Here is a 22,914-nt window from a genome sequence, read left to right as displayed (position 1 = left end):
CGCATTGTGATGCGACAGACACAGCCTCTGCCGCGGGGGGCTCACAATGACCTCTCTGACCTTCCGCCTTCTCACCTGGAAAATGGGGCCATCGTGCCATCAGCGGAGGCTGTGAGGGTTAGCTATCAAGCCAGACCTGTTCACGGGTGAGGATTAGGGAGGAAGCAGCGGACCCTGGCCCTGGTGTGGGCTGGAGTTCTGCAGGCCAAGGGGGATAGGAAGGCCAAAGGGTGACACAGGATGGAAGAGGAGTGTAGAAGCTAGGGCAGATGAGAGAAGTTAGGAAGGGCATGGGCTGGGAGCGGTCCGTGCCCTGGGGGGCCAAGCCTTTGATGCTGGAGGGATGATGCCTCCCTCCACTGGGTCCCTGAAGGAAGTCCCCACTCCACGCCAGGCTGGTCTCCTCCGGGCTCTGCCCCTTACCGCAGTCTCCATAACCCGGCCAGCTCCCTTGGGAGGCAGGGCGGTGCCGGTGGGAGGATCACCCCAATTCCCCAACCCACCCTGCTCCCTTGGGGCTCCAGATGACTCAGCACTTCCGTGGTTTTAACTGCTCATTTCTCTAGGGAGACAGACACAAGGGGCTGTCACCTGTTCATAAAAATACCGTGGTCTCTTGCTGACAGGTTGATTCCCTGCTAACACGGTCAGGTCCACGTTAGCACGAGAGCGGGCCTGCCCTTTGCTTTCAGGACGACGGCCCCATGCTCATCAGACCATCGCCCCATCCCTGGGCCGGCCACAAGGGGGAGCGAGTTTCTCCCGCTGGCCCGAGGGTGGAGGGAGCCCTTGACAGCGGGCGCTCCGCGGGGCACAGGGTAAGGGCAGCCTTCAGCTGCCATTCTGTTCCTACTCCCCGCCTCCCCCCGCCCAGCCCCCCCTTTCTTTCAGGGATGTGAGCATCTATGAAATGCTTCTTTGGGATCAGAGTGGGATTTGGTTGTTTTTAACTGGGTCCGAGGGCTCTTACAGGTTCTATCTTGCTTGGAATTCCTATTCTATGCTGCACTGAATGGAGTCTGCACTTGAAGGAAGGAAAACAGTCACTGGGGTTCTGGGATCCCCAGTCCTGTCCCCTTACAACAACCCCAGCGGCAAAATGAACAGACCAGGCCAGTTATTTATATGCTGCTTTATTTCTGTAAGGATACACTGAAACGTTAGAGAATAGCTAATGACAAAATGCAGAAATGAGGCGTCGGCTTCGCTAACCACTCTTACGAGAATGTTCGTATGCACTGGCATTACGTGTTCACTTGTGGTACTGTCTCATTATACTACGTCCTAGAACAATGTTGATGAGAGTGCGGTGAGGTGAGACTACAAGGGCGTCCGGCTGGCCCAGGAGGGTGGCCGCCACGCCCCCAGAGATCCCGCTAAGCTCTGAGGGGCAGTCCTTTAAGAGTCATAAGAAGAGGGACTGAACGGGGCTCTTCACCACGGGGACCAAGAGCAGACAACTACTAACATTACATCACTGTTCAGAGACATCCTGTCGGGTCAGTGACCGTCCCGGTGGCTGCTCAGCTACCCCTCTCAGGTGTTGGGGTTACTTCTGTAGGATGGATTTCAAAACTGCAGGAACGCTGGAGGGGGCAAAAATACTGACATGCAAGTCTCCAAACCCATAAACTATGTTACTATTCATATTAAAACAAAAATATTAAAAAAATAAAAGAGAAAGGGCAGCTGGGTTAGTTCTGTTAAGCTTCCAGAAGCATTCGCGGTGACGATGTTCCTGTGCAACAGGCTCGTTCTCTCGGGTCTGCCTACACTTTGCAAATCACCTGCACGTTCCACGCTTGAAAGTAGGAACGTTCAGAAAACACGCCACACAGGGAAATTGGAAGTTAGTATGGGGGGGGGGGTCAGTTTAGAGTTACTTAACAGCTAAGTTCAAATGTTAACTTTCCGGAAATTCGTATCAGTCGTTCGAAAGCACAAAAGAACAGAAGAGACTCTGATGAGCAAGTTCAACCATGCATTTCGCTAAGTTTGCTTTCTGCTCACCAAAGACATGAGCAGCCGAGTTGCAGCGGCCGCTGCAACTCTCACATGGCCCGGGAACATGGGGACATGGCAGGTCCTGGCTGAGCCGCGAGACGCAGCTCGGCAGGGGCTTCGTGGGGTATGCCGCTTGCTTGCGTCACTAAGCAGCTACATGGTCAGCACTTTTCTGCTCTAGGATAAACATGCAGAAGAGTCGGTCTACCTAAGTGTGTGTGTTCTCATGGCAGCTATGGAGAAGTGTACTTGGCTGCTAGACCCTAGCGCAAGCACTGTGCGCCCTGGTGGGAGTGACAGCGTAGAATGGGGGCAAAGGCAGGAGGACTTCAGAGGCGAGAGGCCACTCTGGCCCGGGGGGTGGCGCTGGCCAGAGGGCGAGGACACAGAGAACAAGACTCGATTCCATTTTACAGGACAGGAGCCCCTGTCACTTTACAGCTTTTTGGCACAGTCGGGGCAATACACTTGCTCCTCGTGGAAAACAAAGCGCTTGTTGGCCAGGTTCACGGAGCACTTTTTGCAGTGGAAGCAGTAGTCGTGCCAGGATTGTCCTTCATAGGCCACCACACTGGAGCCTTTACCAAACCCTGGGGAGACAACAAAGCAAACAGGGGAGCCGGCTGAGTGCGGGCGAGAGGCAGGCCGCTGCCTGGCCTGTTCACGTTCACGGAGCCGACAAGCACGCGGGGGCCGCATCGGTCTGGCCCGCCCTGCCCCCACTCCCCGCCGGCCGCCGCCCCCACCCAACCGCGCACTGCCCCGCCTCCCCTCAGTGCGCCGCCGCCACCCTGCTTCGGCTCTCCAGGACCTGAGAAGATGCCAGAGCTCGGCCACGAGCCCACACTCCCCTGCCACCACTATTGCCCTGTGACGCGCACCGACCTCCCAGCATAACCAGTTTCTTTGATTTAGGTCAGGGCCATGGCATCAAAGTGGCCACCAGGAGGCAAACTTGGGCTGTTCGTGGGGTGTGCACTTACCGGGCCTCGAGGAGCTGCTAAGCTTCGATTTTTTCTATAAAGAACCACCACCCACGAGGGACAAGTCCTCTCTCCACCCGGATGCCTGCCCCGGAGGTTGGCGCTGGGAAACAGGGTGAGAGGCAAGCGTTTCCCGTGGCACACTGGGGGCTTCCTAGCTTTAGAGACTGGGTGGCTCACTCTTGACACAGTCCTTTTCCCTGAGGATGGCAAAAGTCTTCTCAAATGTACATTTCAAGGCTCCCCGGGGAGATGGGAAAATTGGAGGTGGGGAAAGGGCCCAGGGCGCGTGGACCGCGGCCGCGAGATGAGGAATGAAGTGATTAGCTCTGCTCTGATCACAAAGAAGCTGCCCGCAGCGTCCCCTCAACTAGCCTGCCGCTAGGGGCACTCTAATCCCAGCTTGCCACTCGCCAGCTTCCCCTCCCCCCACCTCCCCACCCCCCCCACAACCCTGCCACCACCCACCCCCCCCCCACCTCACCGCTCCCCTCCCTGCGCGTGCGTGCACTCGGTGCCTGCCTGCCCGTGGCCGTGGCCGTGGGTCTCAGGCTCGTGAACTCCAGCAGCGTCGTTAGTCAGCAGTAGTCAGGAGGTGTTCTGTATGGCAAAGGCTAAACTGGCCTGAGGGAGAATCCAAACTATTGGGGGGGGGGGCTTCAGGATCACAATGGCAGGGGGAGAGGACATTCTCTGGGGCCTTTGTGGATGAAACCGACGACGGAGGAAAATGAGAGATGGTTACCATGCGCAAGACCTAGCCTGGCAGACTTAGCAAGGACTCTTTAGCCTACCAGTGATGGGGTTCTTGCATCCAGCACACTTCTTGGCCACAAAGTTCTTGTAGCAATCCACGCAGTAATACTGGTCCTCCACAGCGGTGAAACGCTGCCCAGCCAGCTTCTTAGAGCAGGTAACACACACAAAGCACTCGGCATGCCAGGGCTGATCCTGGTAAGTGATTCCTCCAGATGTGATGGCCTAGACCAGGGAGTGTAGCACCGGATTCAGATTCAACAACCATTTTGTTGAATGCCTACTATGTGCCAGGCACTGTGCTGGGCGCTTTGGTATACAATATCTCATTTAATCGCCACAACAGCCATGGGAGGCAGGTGCCATTATTATCCCCGGGTTCCAGATGAAGACACCGAGGCTCAGAGAGGGCGAGCACCTGCGTGAGGTCACGCACAGCCAACCAGGTGGCAGAGGCAGGCCTCTAGAGCTGGGGCCGCCAGGGGCCTCCACAGTGAATGTGTCCCCGGACAGCAGGCCGGGGCCCGGGCGCCACTTTCTCCTGCCACAGTCTCCTCATCTGCAAACCGAGAATAATAATTCCCACGTCGCAGGGCTGTCGTGAGGATGGAATGGGATAGTGTGTGTGCAAGTGCTCTGCAAACTGTCCAACGCTTCTAGAAACAGCAGTCCCTTGACAACGTACCTTGTTGCACTTGACGCAATGCTTGGCAAATTTGGTCTCGTGGCAAGTCACGCAGTAGAAGTCCTCCCCTTTAGGGAAGAAGCTTCCAGTCCCGATGACTTGCTTGCAGTTGCTGCAGGTGAAGCAGTCTTTGTGCCAGATGGTCTTCTTGTACTCCACGTTCTGATCTCCTGCGGTGGGGGGGAAGCCAGCGAGAGCCCCCCTGTCGGTGCCCTGCAAGGGGCTGCAATCCATGCCCCCCGCCACCCTGGGCCCTCCAGAGGGGAGGGAATGTAGGCCCCGCAGGTCTCGGCCTTGTGCTTCCAAAGACCCTCCCCGTGGGGGCCTCTCTCTCCACCGGCCTACCTACGAGGGTGGTGTGGACCCAGCTTCTATCAGGGAAGGAGTTGATGCCTGAAGCCCCGCCCCATGCCCCAGCCTTGGCGGACCTGACCTGGCTCAGAATTCCACCCTGAGGAGGTTGCATGCTTTGCTCACTCACTCTACCCAAATGAGAAAGCGCAACATACTTTTCACTTCTTTCTCTTGCCACAGACCGCTCTCTCCAGGGTTCTTTAGCTGCCGAGTGTGTGCGTGTGTGCGAGCATATATGTGTACGCAGATATACGTGTACGTATATGCGTGCATATATACGCTAAGACCTAAGTGCGGCTCACAGCAGCATCACCCCACCACCACGAGCCCCGGCATCAGCTCAGCCTGTGGGCCTCCTCCCTGGCTGCCCTGGTGGGGAGAGGGGACACTACCTGCCACGATCGGCTTGAAGCACCCCTTGCACTTGGGGGCATCCTCCCGAGTGGTGCACTTGTTGCAAAAGATCTTGTTGTCCTTGGCCACAAAGGTCTCGTTGGCCAAGGGGTGAAGGCACTTGGCACAGCGGAAGCAGGTGTCATGCCAGTAGCGGTTCTTATAGTGAACCTCCTGGAAACCAAGCAGGAGACGAGCTGCTGTGAGAGATGCTGGTGGGGGGGCAGGGGCCCTCCCATCAAGCCCAACATCTCTGGGGCAGACTACAGTGACAACACAGTCCCTTACACCTGGAGTCCCTGAGGTGTTCTTGTGAGACACATGAGAACACCGAGGCGAGGAAGAGCCACTGGGGACCCCCAGACTGGGGCCGGAGCGGTGGGGGGAGCTGGGGACTCGTGCTGGAAGCCGGGGCCTCCACTCCCTCACCACCACATCCCTGCCGGCCCTGTCCTGTACAGGTGTCCCCCGCCCCACACACCGGGCCAGCCCGGTCACCTTGGAGTCGGCGCCGATGGGCTTCCGGCACTCTGCACAGGTGTTGGCGCAGAACTTGTCGAAGCACTTCAGGCAGCAGTGGTGGCCATCCTTCTGCACGTATTTCTTGCCCTGCAGGTTGTCCCTGCAGTAGTGGCAGTCGAACTTCTCAGTCATGGTGCCCACCTTGTAGCTGGATGGACCTGCGGGGAAAGGAGGCAGAGCAAATGAGCCCAAGGAGGAGGGAGCGCGCCGCCGCCGAGGCTCCAGGGGACAGCTGCGCGGTGCCACCAGGACCTGGAGGTCAGGTCCCCGCTGCCGCTGAGCCTGGCTGGCCACGGGCGCCAGGACCGGACGTCCTTCACTGGGACCCTGGGAAGAAACAGCCTCCCCACTGGCCGGGGATCAGAGTCCGCGGCCGGTGGGTCCCTGGGAACATGAGAGAAAGTCCTGCTGGAGGAGGAGAGAAGTGGGTCAGGGCTTGTGTTGGCCAGACAGGGCTTCTAGAAAGGTGTGGTGCCTTCGAGCTGTGGACGCACAGCTTGGGACGCGTGCCAGCGGCCGCTCCGGGAGGCAAGCTGCTCGGCAGCCCGAGGAAGGAGGAGCCGCTGCTCTGCTCCCCCCACCGCCAGCCTCGGGCTCTTCCTCCCAGACCCCGCTCCCATCTGCAGGAGTCAGCACGCCGGACAGACAGACTGGGGCTCACTGCCCAGATAGGAGAGGACGCTGGCCCCGTGAACAGCCCTTATGGATCGGTTCAAAATGCCTGCATCTGATCCTTCAAATCCAGCAGAGCACTTTTAAATCCCAAATGGACCCTAAAGAGCTCCATCCAACAGAGGTCACGGACCCCCGAGGCCTGAGCCATGACCACGGAGAGGACCCTTCACAACAGCATTCTCCATCCGTACCGGCAAGGTCCGCCAGCATGAGCACTTGTCACGGTGATGTGCCGTTCTGTGACATGCCAAAACCCAGGCCCCCCTTTGTTCAAGCAAGTGAGCCTCGAGACTCAACGAAGCATTTGCGGTTTTAAAAATTGCGACGTGAAAGTATGATTGCAGTGGGGGGTGGGGCAGGAGAGAAAGGCTTTTTAAAAGTGTTAAGCTGATCCTTCCAAGAACCCCTTCCACTGCCTTCATATGGAACAACTCCCCTTGTCCCCGAGCCCCCCCCACCCCCTCCAGACCCCAGACTGCACGTCTGTAATCGCTGCGAGCTAAGGCACTCCGTTCCTCCACCACCAGAAAGCTGCCAGATCTCTGAGCTCCCAATTTCTTGAAACATATGCTAATTTTCCCCGCTCCTCCTGAAAAGAACCGTACGTGGGTAAGTAGATAGCAATTATTTAATTTGCGCAGGAAACAGGAGAATGGAGAGAATTTTCTCCAATTACCCACCAACACGGTTCTTGCGCTAGCGAATACCCCCGCGGAATGTAGCGAGGGAACGAGGCGAGATGAACGAGCAGCTGCCCGGTACTCACCGTGGCTCTTCCACTAGCTGAATGGCCCCGGACTCCCACTCTGGGTCCCATTCCCAGTTTTTTTATACGAACACATGTCCAAGTTGTTTGGATCCTGTTGCCACAGACAACCAAATAGCACAGAGTGAGCTAAGGAAACCACACCCTGCGTCTCCGAGCCCGCCTCGGCCAAGGCTGGTGAACTCTCCCTCAGAGCTGGGCGCATTTCGGAAGCTGGCCTCCAGACAAAGCAGATCGCACCACGGACGGGTAGAATGTTCTGGGCCAGCTGCAGCCCCTGCTCAGGCTGGCCCTTGCGCAGACCCCCTCATCTCCAGGGAGCGAATGACGGAAAGCAAGTGGGTAGCAAAGACAGTTGCCTGAGACAGTTGTGCCAGAGCTCAGAGGTTCAGAGAATGGTCCTTAGCGGCACTTTCTCCCCCAAAAGGCCAGCGGGATGTTCCCTTACGTAAACGGGCTAGAGAGGAAAAGCAGAGATGCAGGGGGACCGAGGCCTGGTCTCCTTGAGCAGCACGCTGTTTACCCAAGGCAGCTTCGAAAGTGCCATTAGCCTCTATGCAGACAGAAAAAAGGGCCTGTCACCGTGGGAGCACGCGGACAATCACGCTCCTCCTCTCGGCCCTGCCGGTCTTTCACAGGCCACGCAAAATCCTCGTCTCATTAGCTTTTCCATATTGAAATTGTGCCCTCAACCAAGATGGAGTTCCTTGTTAAGAGCCGAGTAGAGAAACCAAGTAAATGCCAGGAAGTTCAATTATCAGCAGCTCCGAAATGCCATTTGGCAGGAAATCAGAACTTGTAAGATTAGACGGCACCGGCTTCCTGCGCGGCGAGGAATCGTGGCTGCCTTAGCCCTTCGGAGACTATCTTCCTGGACCATACGGGGACATCCCTCCTCCTCCCTCACCAAAGTCCCTATTTAGCATAGAACTTGGAGGCACACTCCTTTTCCTATCATTCCTTTGACGTCTGCTGAAGAGGAAATGGCCTCCAAATATTTCTATATGTGACAGCACGACCGCCTGACGGAGTCCCGTCTCGTGCTTTATGGCAGAAACTGGGGGTCAGTGTCCCACAGAAAAGCACCGCCAGGAAGCACAGGGAGGCCCCTTTAGGTATTCGGAGCTTGGGGGAGAAGGAGAACCACTACAGTAAGAGAGATCTTACTCCCGAGCCTCTTTCACTTGAAAACTTCCTACTTTCAGATAGTCAAGGGGCGCCTGGGTGGCTCAGTGGGTTAAAGCCTCTGCCTTCTGCTTGGGTCATGATCTCAGGGTCCTGGGATCGAGCCCCACATCGGGCTCTATGCTCAGCGGGGAGCCTGCTTCCCCCTCTTTCTCTGCCTGCCTCTCTGCCTACTTGTGATCTCTGTCAAATAAATTAAAAAGTAAAAAGAAACAGTCACTTTGCCAATGCCAAGTTCTTCACTGGTTACTTTCATGGTTCTAGAACATGACTTGCTTAGAGTTTTTACATGTCCAGCTGGTGAAATAACCCCACGGCTCACCAGCTGAACACACAAGCACCAGGACAGGGTCCTGAAGTCGGTGAAAGGGAAATTAAAGTCACCCCGAGTTAAGGGTGCCGCTGTGGAGACTCCCACCTCTTCGAGGTTTCGAGTCCCGGCTTTTGGGCATTATTAGTTTATCTTTCTGCAGAATGAAAGCCCAGGGCCACCCTCTGTTCCCCCGCACTGCACACCTGAACCCGAGCCTGCACCCAGAGGGACAGATTTCAAAGGGCATGTCCTCTTAGGGCTCATTTCCACAGTGGATTCATGCCTTTTTTGTGTGTGTGGAAACACTTATTTGTCAAGATAAAATAGGCACTTCTAGGAACGTTAGCTTTTATTGCCTAATAAGTAAACAGGCTGGAAACACTTGAGGCATGTTAACAATGCCGATGTCAAATTCATGAACTTTAGTACTTTTTTTGCAATGATTCCAATGAAGTTGAACTCTGGATAACCTGAATTAGTTTACCTCGTGTTTTTTTTCTTTCTTTTTTTTTTTTTTTAAGATTTTATTTATTTATTTGACTGACAGAGATCCCAGGCAGGTGAGAGAGAGAGAGAGAGAGAGAGAGAGAGAGAGAGAGAAGCAGGCTCCCTGCGGAGCAGAGAGCCTGATGCGGGGCTCGATCCCAGGACTCTGAGATCATGACCTGAGCCGAAGGCAGAGGCTTTAACCCACTGAGCCACCCACGTGCCCCTACCTCGTGTTTTTCTAAACCAAGATTATTGGGTCCCAAACTGTTTCAAGCCTTCATGGCAGCGTGCTTAGGAGGAAGCCGGAGGGGTACGTTCCTGCTGATGAGATAGTCCCCGTGTCAGAACTGTGCATGAAGCATGAATGGGCAGGAGGGCAGAGGAGTCTGTTACTGCTCGTCTTCGGAGCCGCTAATAGCTCAGGGAGAACAACGCTGGAACACACAGAGGTTCCCAAAAGACAGTCAGCGCTCTGGTGTGTGGGCTCCCTGAAAATGAGCCACAGTGAAATTCTGACTTCACGAGGAGACAGTTTGTGCCTCCCTGTTTCCCCTTTCTTAGAAATCAGAGACTGGACAAAAATGAAGAGAGCATTTCACCTGTCTTGGAGGCTCCCTTTAATCTTACTAAATTAACATATACTTAAAGCGTTTATCTCTTAGGGGGTACTTTTTTTTTCTTATCTCCCTACCCAGGTCGCCTTCTAACCTTCCAAAACTTCCAGATCTGCTTCCCCTGACCTGCGGCTGTTATCTGGGAAAGGTACTGGGTACAAAGTTACTTCCCTTCCTGCTGGTCCCCGCCCGCCCCGTGGCTGCGTCTCAGGCTCCGACGTGTGCCCCGCAGCTGTGGGCAGGAATGAGGGTTGTCTAGCACAGAAGAAGTTTGCAAATTCCCGGGGCCTCTTGTCCACTAAGTCACATGCTATGGCCGTGGATGGACAGATTGGGGAGCGGGTTAGATCACTGCCACAAAGCTCCTAAAATCTCTTTCATTCAAAGCATTTTATAACAGATTTGTTTTTAAAAAACCAGGGCACAGCTCCTGCCACCCTAAGGGGCTGATGTCTGACCCTCTGGCCTTCAGAGAATCAGCAGGTTCAAATGCGGTTGGAAATGTGACTGGCTGATCGCATTTTAGAGACCACTTCCAGGATGGCAGACTGACTTTCTTGCCATGCCTGCTTCAAAGGACACATCATTCTTCACTTAATAAGTAAGCTTCCTCTTTCAGAAAATTCCTGAACGACAGCCAACATGCTAAGAGGTACCTACATAAACCTCAGTATCTCAGTAAGAAGTTTTGGCTCTGATGCCATCACGTACACATCAGGGAAACGTCTCAGAGAAGACTCAATTTGTATTCAATAACCTCTCACTTGTGTTTTTATATGGATTTTCTCACGTATTTCTTGCTAATGTCCACTTTCCCCCTCATGCCTGAGTGGCTCCAAATTGGAAGGTTTAAGGAAACCGTGACCAGGAGGGCAAAGGAACATTCTTTGACGAATAGTGCAAAAGATGAACTGCAACCCAGAGGGGGAAAAAAATTCAGGTTATTTCTGGTCTGTTAATTGCTAAGTCCAACGTACTGGTCTGTTAGTCACCCCATGTATAAATACTGGCTTGCAAAGAAAGGGTATATTGCTTTCCCAAGAGGTGTCGTCAGACATTTGGGAATAAATACCTAACTTGCTGCGATGAGATGGAGGTCATGAGTCATGGCTGAAAAGTGCTCTCTCACAGAATTTCATAGAAAATCAGAAAGTGGTTTTTACCCCTTACAAACAGAAACGCCTCAATGCTATTTGCAAGTTCGCTTGTATGCTGCATTTAGAGAAAAACCCATAATCTCTATCCCAGTCCTACTCTGTCCAGATATGAAGCTTTTCTTAAGGTTGTGCACAAAAAGGGGCTCCCCTTCCCTTGATTTTCTACCCTGGCAGCAAGAGAACGGGGTTCTTAGTTTTTCTGGTTGTGCTAAAGTCACTGGCGGCCATTACATGGTCATTAGAAGTACACATCGCTCAGGTTTCACCCTTGACCAGCTCTTCTGACTACCATTTTTCAGTTATTTTAAGAACCCGACCCAGTGTGATTACTAGCTCACCCCACCATGCCATTTTCTATCCCTGCCCCCCCCAAAAAGACTGCCGGGTGTGTGTGACCCACTGGGCAGTGGCTGGCAAAGGGAACGAATGGCCTTACTTGCCCTCCCATCACGCCCAGTCTGGCCCTCAACTTGCAAGGCCAAGGGTAAAGGAACTGAATCTACATAATCTTGCAGCCTGAAAGCATTCCATAACAAAAGTAGACATTCTTGCCCTTGAAATGTCCTTTCAGTATAGGGACAGCCACCAAAAACAGATCCTGAACCAATGATCTGAGCCTCTCCTTTGTCCATACAAAACCCATTTCAGGGCAATGAGCAATTTCTTCACGTGAGGTCAACTCTCTCGTCTGCTTCACGGACCTATAAACCTAATGCAATACAAAATGACAGCTCCTGGTTTTAAAAATCATCTAAAATGTGTCAATAATCTAATTTAGTCACGTTTATTGTCTCCAGATTTATATAAAGCAAGAATCGTGTCTGGATTTGGTGCAAAGTAAAGCCAGAGGTTGGTATGTTGTAAACAGGTCACCTTTTGAATGTATTTAAATGTATTTTCAAATGTATCTCCTAATCCATCCCTTAATTTGTAAACAAAATGGGGAGTTACTCTACCAGTTACCACGTGTTCAAGGTCCACTGGAACAAGTGGCAAAGCTGAACACTCTGCCTGCACCCAGAGAACGTGTATGTTGGCTGATCAGCACGATCTCAGGCATGTGCTACCCTGTTCGTAAAATGGCTCCTGGAGGTGCCCGGTGGGAAGACAGCTCTTCAACATTTGGAAACAACAAAGACATTGCATATTAATTCATTAAAGCATAGAATGCATTGCAGTGCATTTGTTTTAAAATATCTGAGGAGAAATTTCTCAAAGAATTCTCATTACTTAAATTTTGATGAGCGGGCCCCTGGGGGACTCAGTCAGTTAAGTATCTGCCTTGGGCTCAGGTTGGGATCCTGGGGTCGTGGGATCAAGTCCCCACATCAGGTTCTCTGCTCAGCGGACAGCCTGCTTCTCCCTCTTCCCTCTGTGCTCGCTCTCTCATGTAAATAAATGAAATCTTAAAAAAAAAAAATACATTTTCATGGGCAATTACAAGTTTTCAAAAATCATTTTTCCAAAAGACTGCCACCAAAAATTACTTTGTCCCGTAATCTGAAAGCCAGGAGAGAGGACGAAGTGCCTGTTTGTAAGAGAGGGGACCGTTCCTTAGGCAGAGAGGGCAAAAGAGCCACAGCGACATTCGTGGCTTTAGAGGAAAGACAGGCAAGCAGGGTGACTTCAGAGAGCCGAGCTTTCTGGGGAAGATGGCCTGTCCTTCAGCCCTTTCGCCCCTGTTCCACGGGTGTCTGTCCACGGCCAAAGGGCTTCCTTCATGTCAGGTTGCAAAACAAGAAGACGACTCTCACGATCATGACGTTCTGGAGATTCTGAAATGTTGCCCCTTTTCTGATAAGAACAATTCCTAACCTGTTACATCAAGAGGATCATAGCTGCTTCTCTGCGGCAGGACTAAGCCCACCGCTCAGGAAGGGGAAGATGTGGTGAGTCATTTACGGACTTTCTCCAGCCTCATACTCAGCGGCCCTTCCCTACACATCTTAAATTCGATTTAAAGCACTCAAGATGAACATTCCTATCTTACAAATAACAAAGAATCGGTCCCCCCCACCGCCCACCACCACAAAATCTTTTCTCGCACAATGTCTTACAATTTCACAGGATGTCCTGAAAAATGTAAACTATAGTCATAAGTTTAGATTAAAAAACACACACACACACACACACACACAAGCCACTCACACTGCCTTTTGTCTCTGAAACAACAATAGAAAGCAAGGACAGAACAGAGATGAACTAGGACTTATTTAGCCTCTAGACAAGCCTAAAATCATTTCATTACAAAGTATGTTGAAGTCGAGTGATGGATTCACTGCTGTAAGAAAACGGTGCTCGGCAAAAGATAAAGAACAGGAAGCTTTACCTGAGTGCCTATGGGAAGCCATGGCTTAGAGACCAAGTTCAGGAGCAGCACCTAGACCCGTCTTCCCTCGACCCCAGCTGATAAGGCTGTGGCTCATTTGTGAACATACATTTAAGGGGAAGCGGCTAACACAAAAATAACCGAGAGCAGATGGCCCACCCCTCCCCAGAGATCACAACCTTAATCCCACTAGAAAATTCTTAACCATTTTAGGTGATCCAAGGGAGAAGAATAGGACCCAGTAAAAATACCAAACACTACATATAAATACCTGTGGAGCTACTCAGCATCCAAATTAGCTACAGAGCCAGAGAGGCCACATAGAAAGTCATCCCTGTACCGGAATAAAATTTGGACTCGGCTCTGGCATAGCTTAACGCTGAGCCACCCCTGTGAATCCACTTCATATGCCTAAACAGCCTGCGCTGGGCCCTAGGAAGAACTTATTTTTGTGCTGTTAATGAGAGAAAGAATCGTAAGGGACAGACTTATGCTAACCAGTGTAATTAAAAGGTGTTAGACACTAGGAATACAGAGGTCCTTGCTATGTACCAGACACCAGCAGAACAGTGAAAGAGCCACTCTAGCCACACATCTCCTCACTGTCAGAGGACAAACGGACACCTGTATAGTCGCCATGTACACAAGGAAGATACTTTGTCCCACAGATGAAATCTCTTGCTTTCAGTGTTAGGGACAACAAAAGTAAAAAAAAAAAAAAAAAAAAAAAAAAAAAAAAAAGAAAGAAAGAAAGAAAAAAGGATGAAAATGAAGAGGGTGACCTAACATGTTGTAACAGCTGGAGGGTGGCCTCGAAGTCCCTCCAGGACCCCGTGCCCGTTCCTTCTCTGCCCGCATCCCATCCGCCCGCACCCTTCACTCGAGCCTCACGCTAGCTTCCCTGCTGGCCTCTGCACCCTCCAGACACGCCCCACCTCGGACCCCGACACCCGCTCCCCCAGCATGGGGTGCTCCTCTACCTCCTTCCTGGCTTTGCTCCAAGTCCCTTTCAGGGACATCTCGCCGCACCACTTATTTAAACCTGCAACCGTGCTCCCCACCCCCACTCTCTATCCGTTTCCCCAGTGTATTCCCCACAGTAAGTGTCTGCTGAGAAATGAAATAAGAGAAGCAGAAAGTGTTCATCAAGCCCCATATCAAACTAACACACAGTCCCACCTGGAACCTGAAAGTGTCTTCGGTGGCTGAACATCAAGGAAGGCCTCCGACCTTCACTCACGGGCAGGCCCTGGGCTCAGTACCATATAGACACTGCCTTGTCTAGTGCATGTCACCGGTTTCAGCCCAGTTCTGTGCCCCCACCCACCCCCAGCAGGCTGGGGGCTGGTCTTGTCTCCTCTCCCCAGCCTGTAGCAGCTGAACCAGAACTGCTTCACGGATATGTACGTGAATGAGTTTTATGATGATTGTGCTCTTCAAATGTTTAGTGAAAAAGTTATTCTTGGGGCGCTTGGGTCTCGCAGTCTGTTAAGCAACCAACTCTTGGTTTTGGCACAGGTCGGGATCTCAGGGTCATGAGATCGAGCCCCGTGGCAGGCTCTGTGCTCAGTACAGAGTCTGCTGCCTCTCTCTCTGTCTCTCCCTCTGCCCCTCCCCTAGCTCACGCTCCCTCTCTCAAATAAATACATCTCAAAAAAAAAGAATGCACATGAGCAGGGGGAGGCACAGAGGGAGAAGGAGAGGGAGAGAGTCTCAAGCAGGCTCCCTGCTGAGCCCAGAGCCAGAGGTGGGGCTTGATCTCCCAACCCTGAGATCAACACCTGAGCCGAAACCAAGAGTCAGACTCTTAACCAACTGTGCCACCCAGGCGTCCTGAGGAAGTTTATTCTGAAAGATAGCTGAAGCTGTAAGTCCTAGTTAGCTAGAAAATGCCAGAACAACAAAAACTGGGAGGTCACAGGCAAATTTATCATGTGTTCGGTCCAGGAATCAGCCTGGGAGAAGGGGGTGACTCCCAACCCGCCACATCCCCTTTCTCAGTGGCCTGATGAATCGTGACAGGGAGACTGGCCGGCTGGACCATGCGGCACCCCTGAAGTAAAGGTCTCTGAAATAAAGGTCGCCTGGCGGAACCACGTGTGTCATAGCAGATAATTGACCTTTATGAACCGGAAACCAGACTTGAGCGAGGAGCATTCGAGGCCGAGCTTCCCCGCAGGAAGCCAGTCCTGGCTTCAGGCCCTGCATGAGGACAAGGGCGGGAGCTCGTCAGCGTTCTGAAAAGTCCCAACAGACCACGGACAGACGGACGGCCTCACCGAGTTAGCAAACCACCGGAAACCTATTTTGTCCGAAACACGAGAGAAAATACATAAACCAGAGAGTCTCTTTCTGACCCGTTATTAGCTGGCGGCCGAGGACAAGCCGGCCGGAGCGGGAGCCGGGCCCTGCGGCTCCCCTCACCCCGCCCCGCCCGCCGAACGCCCCTCGCTCCTTCCCAAGCCTCAGGAAGCACGGAGAGGGGTCCCCCGGCTCGGGGCCTCAAGTCAGAGCCACACTTTCACAAAACTCAGACAGAAAAGGGCCCTGGTGAGGTGACGAAGGGCTCCTCGTGCGGAGGGCGGGTGACTCTGCCCTGCCTGGAGCCGGAGGAGCGGGGGGAGGGGGTCACGGACCAGAACAGTCGCTGCTTTCGTTAGCATCCGAGCCAAGTTCATCACACGTTACCAGTGTGATGCTTAACAATCTCTGCGATCGCCGTGGAGTTCACAAGGCGCCGGCGCGGACCGCTGCGGTCTGAGGAACGGACCCCATCACTGCCCGAAGGCCGCGCTCCGGCCTTCTCTCCCCTCTCGCTCTGGGGGGTGATCTTCCAGGGAGCGTCAGGCCTCAGAACCCCTGAGCTTCCTCTCACGTGCGATCCTCTGAGAACCACTCGGTTCCGCGGCTGTCTGTCTGTCCGCTTCGGCCTTCCAGCTGCTCTGTAGCCTGGCCGCCGCCCACCCGGGGCTCCGCCACCCCCGCCTTCGTGTACTTTAGAGGTAAACACTGCCCTGATGTCCCGCTGTGTGGCACTAGCTATTTTTCTGGCCACAAAGAGCACGAGGCCATCCTTCCTTCCAAAGCGCATGGACACTGGGCACGAGGCGCCGCGAGGGCGAGGAAGGGCACAGAAGCCTCCCCGCACACACAGGGGGGCCCCGAGACTCGGCAGTGGCCGAGCTCCGCGTGCGGGCTCAGATAAGGCTTGGGGGACCTGAGGGCCTGGGAGCCGGCCCCGGAGGACGGGTCTGAGGGGCGCTCCGAGGACAGGCATGGCGCGAGCAGGGCTGGAGAGCGCGGGCGCTCCGGAGGCATCAGGAGCTGGCAGCAGGGGGTGGGGGGTGGGGGGATGGGGGAATAGGGGGGGGTGGGGGGCCCTGCAAGAAGTGGGGGAGGGAGGAGGGGAGGGAGGCCAGAGGCAGGGAGATAGCCTGGAAGGGTACCGCTGGGGCTTGATGGGGTGACAGGAGCGGATGGCGGGCAGGAGGCGAAGGGCCCGGGAAGACAGGGAAGCACGAGGATATGCGGGACACCAGCAGAGGCCAGTGCAGGGGGGAACCCTCCGAGGTGCGGGGTCGTGGGGGTCAGGTCAACCCGGGGGGAGCCTGGGACACAGAACCAGACAGCAGGAGGAACAGTGGCACTGTGTCTGGGCCCTTGTGAGGAGGTTCTTCTGAGGGGTCCATGGCTCGACCCCTTGGGGATGAAGACTGGAGTTGCTGCGCTGAGAGAGAGAGAGGGGACAGGGGCCTGACAGTGTGGTGCCGGGGGAGTCGCGTTTGTGGGCCTTCCCACGGGGCAACCCGACCCCGCAGTCTCTACCTCAGGGACACCACACCCCGGGGACCCAAGAGTCCAACACAGCCAATTCGGTGACCCGGGTGGCCCACACCGCGGGAGCTTCCACATCTCACAGCCTGGCTGGTGGCGCCCTCCTCCCTCCCCTATAGTCTCCTCTGACCAAAGAAATTTCCAAAGGGCTGAAAACTTATTCCCACGAGTCCGGTCAGAGGCCAGAGCCCGACAACCACGTGGGATGGAGCGTACACACACCAGGGGCCTCCTCCTTGCTCATTTGCACACCTGCCCTCGTCTGCCCAAGCCCACAACTGATGAAAACACTTGGACCAGGGCTTTTTTCCTCCACAGAACTCTGTCTGGCTACTAGGCCCTCTGCCAACAATTTTACTGAGTGACTCTCCAACCGCGAGCTTCGGGCAGCTAGTCATGCACTATGATACGATGGGATTCCATGGCGGGCTCTCCGGAGTATCTCTTGTCCTGTGTGCTCTTGCCAGCAAAGGCCCAGTACAGCTTCAGCCATCTCATGTTCCTGTCCATCTGTAGGGCGGGAAGAGGACTTTTTCCGACTGACAAGTCAAATTTTGCAAAGTCACTGCGCTTAAATGTCATAGTCATAATTCGGGGCAAACATGTCAAGGTGTAAAAGGAGGGAGGCCCTCCCCGAGAACCACAAAGGGGGCAACTTCATCATGCAAGACCCAAAAGAAAGCAAAGCCCCAGAAAACTGTGCCTCCCCAAAGGCTCCCCGAATTGCAAGGCAAAGGAAAAGGAAGGCCCACAAAAGGCAAAGGCCTGCCACCGAGGTCAGCTATGGGCAGTGGAAGACCCCGTACACAGCCAAGCACCTAAAAATGCTCATCATGCCAGAGAAGACCTGTCTACCTCATACGGCACCAGGGCTCACGTCGTTTCCTTGTAATCCTCACCTGGAGAGAACTGAAACACAAGCCATGGCATGCACTATTTGATTTTTGAAAATGTCATTCTAGAATTAGGAAGAGTTTTATTTATTTTTTTATTTGTTAAGATTTTATTTATTTATTTGATATAGATAGCAAGAGAGGGAACACAAGCAGGGGGAGAGGCAGAGGGAAAAGCAGGCTTCCCGCTGAACAGGGAGCCCGAGACGGGGCTTGATCCCAGGACCCTGGGATCATGACCTGAGCTGAAGGCAGATGTTTAAGGACTGAGCCACCCAGGCACCCCTAGTAAGAGTTTTAAATGTCTCCTCCTCCTGGAGTCTGCCCCCTAGAGTCTCACATGTAGGAATGAGCCCAACCACATCCTATAGATATTTTTATGGGCCTCTGACCAGAAATCGCCATTGGGACAATCAATGTTGAACAAATGATTTTCAAAGTAAGCCACTATAATGACTTCAGATTAAAAAAACAAAAAGGAGTGGCACTTAAAACAGACAATAAAGAGGAAAATGACTTAAGCAAAGAAACAGAAACCAGGAAGAGTTTTAGAAGGAAATACGTAATGTGAATGCAGAATCTCAGATCAGATGAAAATAAATGTTTCATGAAACTGAGAAGCTAGCCAGGATAAATCTTTGTCATATTTTAGGTGTTAAAATTCTCTTCCAGTCTATTTCTACCACCCACTTGTGATGTTTCTGTTTTATTTCCATGTTGCCATGTGCCATGACTCAAAACACCCTTTCAATCATGCTAAGTCCTGGCATTCACCGAGCCCACCTGTTAGGGACATTTCAAGCCTCGGATAGACGCTCGAGGGCGAGACATTCCGTGACCCTAGTCTATAATTCACCCGGCTGATTAATACCCACAACAGGAAAGGACAGGACCTCAAATAAGCTCCCATGTCTTCATTCTTAATGCTGTTAACTGGGATCGACTGCCTTGACCAGAGGTGTCCTCACCGCACCGCACGAGCCCTGCTTCCTGATGAGAGAGCTCACCTAGTAACACATACCCTGTCTTCACCTACCAAAAGACTTTAACTACCACGCTACCCTATCATGCACCACTGTGGCCCTGGAATTCAGGGCAAAGGTCAGGAACCCTTGTGAGTAGCTCTGTGGGGTACAGTCACGGGGCATAGAGTGGCAGTGAGGGCACAGGAGGAAGATGAAGCAGGGATCTGAGGGTCACGCAAGAAGTCCACAGGCAACAGCGCTGACTGAGAGGATGATCCAGGTTTCTGGAGGGTCGGAAGGACATCAAGGTGAAAGCCTCACTTAGTCCCCACCTGCCAGGTCTCCCGAGGGCCATGATCTGGCTGCTTGAGCAGTACTGCAGCCCAGATTCAAAGGCCACACTCACAGGCAGACCCAGGAGGGTGGTGGCCCCCTGTGATTCACGTCTGAGGGAGCAAACATGAATGGCTTTCTGGGACAAGGACTGCTCTGTGTGCAAGGACGGGCCTTATACCGTGAAAATGCCACAGCGAGACCAGAGTGAAGGCCGGTGTGATCTCGTGGGTGGCCTGCCATGACCTCACTGCCCTGAAGGGTAGCTTGTTTTCTCTGTCAGTCCACATGGTGAGGACAGAGTCTAGCGGGCGGGGTCTGTGCGCGATGCCCCCCTGTCACAGAGACGGCATAACGACACAGTTGGAAATGACCAGGCCCAGCCACCCCACTTGACAGGCAGGAAAACTAAAGCCCAGAGATGGGACATGACCTGCTTCACTGCCTTAGCAGCAGCTCCAGACCTGGAAGCTGAGCGTCCGGACCCCCGACGCCCTGTCCCCCACACATCAGGCTGCTCAGTCACGCCACTGTCAAACTTGGGAATGCAGCTGATGGTCCCCTGACTTCTGAGGGTCATCAGCAGGGGCGAGCTGTCTGGGTCACAGACCTCCAGGCTCAGGGACAGTGGTCCGATTCACAGGTGAAACAGTCAGCAGGTCCTCTCCTGCTACTGTAACAGTCCAGTCAGAGACCAGACACTTGAGCTGAGGCAACCGGGAAGGAGCCAAGACAGGGAAGGTACAGGTTGATGGAGGAGCAAAGGACCCACCTACAACAGCTGACACACAAGGAGCACGAGTGAGTGGTTCCAAACCTCTTGAAGTCAAGCAATGCGCTCACCATGCCAGGCCGCGGGTACATGAATAGAATGACGGGAACACAAAGTCCGGCAAATAGAACACGAGAAGGAGTCCGCAGCTAGAGTGGCAGGAGCCACCAAAGGTCACACACTTGGAACGATGACCTCACATTTACGTCAAATTCCAAGCTTTCTTGTTCGTGTTCAAGCTGTGTGAGAGTCAAAGAACAAATACGTGAATATGGACCAAGTGTAGAGGAGCCCCGCCGGTCTCAGGTATGGAGAAGGAAACCAGGGCCCAGGGCGAAGATGCCACCGCATTCCATGCAATGCAGATCAGATGGTGTAGACCGGGCCGTCATGATTTTTGAGGGCATCCATGAAAGAAATTCAAGCCTTAATTTTTATACGAGACTGTCTGAACTAATATTGTTCTAAGACAAACAACATGGGATTTGCCCTGAGTTTAATACAGCTGTATCTATTTTCTCAAGTTTCAGGAGAAGAGTGTAGTGGCTAAGGGCATGGACTTTGGAGACAGAAGGCCTAGAATCGAATCCCATCTCCACCACTTACTGGCTGTGTGCCAGCAAATTCTACTTAATGTCTCTGTGACTCAGTTTGCTCCTCTGTAGAATGGGGATAACAGGAGCACCTGTGTCAATAGGGTTGCTGTAAGCACAATATACTATTCATTCAATTATATTCTACAAGTGAGGATTCCTGAACAGCAGATTCCTGCAAAAGAAAAACTTCTTTTCGAGCTTACCACTTCACAGAGGACATGTGGAAAAGAGGTAAGAGCCCACCTATAAGGGTTACAGCGTGAGAGGTCTCCATGAGGACAGTTTTAAATGTCCTAAAGACTCAGGGCAATTAGCCTCTGGCAGCACAACAGCCCAGGCATGGACACAGAGGGTCTAGGAGCAGATGGCGGACACCTAGGGAGAATGAGACTGCTCCCTTGATTCTCTAGTGAAAACAGAAGACCCCTTATGTCTCAGGGTGGGGAAGGATTTTTCCCTACATCCCTCCAACCAGTGAGGCCCAGTGAGCCCAATGGATGATGAGACTTCCCAACACAACAAATGAAGGCTTTCTCTGATGGGACTACTTAATGAGGAAGGCCATCCGTGTATCGCATCTCTGATCTTAAGTTGGCCCTTGAAGAGGTGTACCATCAGAAACAGTAGCTCTGGCCATAACATAGGTTAGGTTTGTATGTAATACACAGATTAATTCTGAATGAATGCCAAGGGCATGGGTCTCAAAGACCTGTCTGAGGGGTGTCCAGGTGGCTCAGTCAGTTAAGCGTTTTGACTCTTGGTTTTGGCTCAGATCCTGATCTTAAGGTTGTGGGATCGAGCCCCGCATCAGGCTCCACACTCAGCACGGAGTCCAGTTAGGTTTCTCTCCCTTTCCCTCTCCTTCTGCCCCTTTCTCCACTCATGTTCTCTCTAAAATAAATAAGTAAAATCTTCAAAAAAAAAAAAAAAGGGAAAAAAGAAACCACCATCTTATCATCTTACTAGGCCACACAGAGGAAGGGCTCAGCAGCAGACCTGAGGTGAACTGGAGTGTAGAGAGACTTGGCTTGAGTGAGCCTGAGGCCTGAGGTCTCGGGGGTGTCAGAACTGAAAGACACATCATCTCCCTTGTTCCTGACCAAAGACACGTTGTGGTCAACTTCCCATGCCCACCCCAAGAGGAATTTGGGTTTAAGTTCCCAGAGTTGGGAACACTGACACAACACTGTTACCTGCCCAACCCACAGACGGGCCAGCTGCCATGATGGGAACTGTCCTGCTGGGGGACAGTCCATAGTGCCACAGCACCTGTGAAGGCGAGCGACTAGGGGGAGGAGGAGTTATGTCTGTCAGGCCCACAGGTCTCCCCTCCTTTTACAAAGGGCTCCTTAAACCCTATGACTCAGCTCAACCCAGGGGAATACAAGAAAGGGAAAGGGAGTGGCTCCTGAGAACAGGGAGGCAGGATGGGGCCAGGGGCCCCTCTGAGATCAGTTACTGGGAGAGAAAGGGCAGAGTAGTCCGAACGGTTCCCTGTGGCTCCCTTCCAAGTGGCCGTGGCCTACTGTCCCAGTGGCATGGACCGGGGAAGGCCTCTAGCCGTGACACCTCGAGCCCATGTACCACAAGTCCTTAATATGGAGCAGGGTTTCCTTCATCGGGGTTACCAATATTCCCCAATGAAATGAGATCACTGGCGAGTGTCAGGGAAAGCAGCTCAAGGACAGAAGGCCCCTGGTGTCATCAGTGACACTATGTGAAATATTTTACAATGGAAATATTTCTTAAGTGGGAACAGAAGGAAGTTGTTCACGGCTTCATATGTTCACGGTGATTCTTAAAGTTTCCACCTTCCTGACTCTACCAAGTTGCCGTCCAGTTTATGTATTAAGGTCCAATTTACGCACCATAAAATTCACCGTCACAAAGCGCACACCTCAGTGGTTTTTAGCATCTTTGTAAAGTTGTGCAAACATCGCCCTCATCTGATTCCGGAACATTTTCGACACCAAGAAAAATACCCTGTGGCCATCAGCAGTCACTCCGCACCCCCCACCCCCGGCTTTCCTCCAGCCCCCCAGCAACCTACTCGTCTGCTTCCTGTGTGGGGAGCTGTCGATTCTGGACACTTCACACCAATGCAATCCTACGATGTGTGTGATCTTCTGTGCCTGCCTTCCTTTCACAAAGCCTGCTCTTTCCAAGTTTCCTCCATGCTGTAGCAGGTACGGCCCTTCGTTGTATCTTACCGCCAAATAATAGTGCATTGGATAGCTACGCCGCACCCTGTTTATTCACTCGTCTGGTGACAGACAGGAGCTGTTTTGGCTTTCTC

At 52.9% G+C, this 22,914-nt stretch overlaps 1 protein-coding gene across 6 annotated transcripts in view; it reads right to left on the bottom strand.

The window, feature by feature from the left end:
• Positions 1-1,117: 1,117 nt before the first annotated feature.
• Positions 1,118-22,914, bottom strand: part of FHL1 (four and a half LIM domains 1) — a 63,036-nt gene continuing 41,239 nt past the window's right edge. For 2 of the 6 annotated variants that reach the window (XM_059158678.1, XM_059158680.1), the window contains 6 exons: positions 5,674-5,855; positions 5,175-5,349; positions 4,429-4,598; positions 3,782-3,968; positions 2,988-3,187; positions 1,118-2,594 (listed from right to left, as the gene is read on the bottom strand). In XM_059158678.1, the coding sequence (XP_059014661.1) occupies positions 2,511-2,594; positions 2,988-3,187; positions 3,782-3,968; positions 4,429-4,598; positions 5,175-5,349; positions 5,674-5,829 (972 nt within the window). In that variant the 5' untranslated portion in view covers positions 5,830-5,855 and the 3' untranslated portion in view covers positions 1,118-2,510. Of the gene's footprint in view, positions 2,595-2,987; positions 3,188-3,781; positions 3,969-4,428; positions 4,599-5,174; positions 5,350-5,673; positions 5,856-5,949; positions 6,140-7,138; positions 7,295-13,225; positions 13,381-22,914 lie in introns of those variants that run through there. The other 4 variants (XM_059158677.1, XM_059158679.1, XM_059158681.1 and 1 more) reach the window with 4 other exon arrangements.

This window comes from Mustela lutreola, chromosome X (genome assembly GCF_030435805.1).
Source record: "Mustela lutreola isolate mMusLut2 chromosome X, mMusLut2.pri, whole genome shotgun sequence".
In the NCBI taxonomy this organism is placed as follows: domain Eukaryota; kingdom Metazoa; phylum Chordata; class Mammalia; order Carnivora; family Mustelidae; genus Mustela; species Mustela lutreola.
The sequence above is the reverse complement of the archived record's forward strand: the minus strand, read 5'-3'. Positions and strand labels throughout refer to the sequence as shown.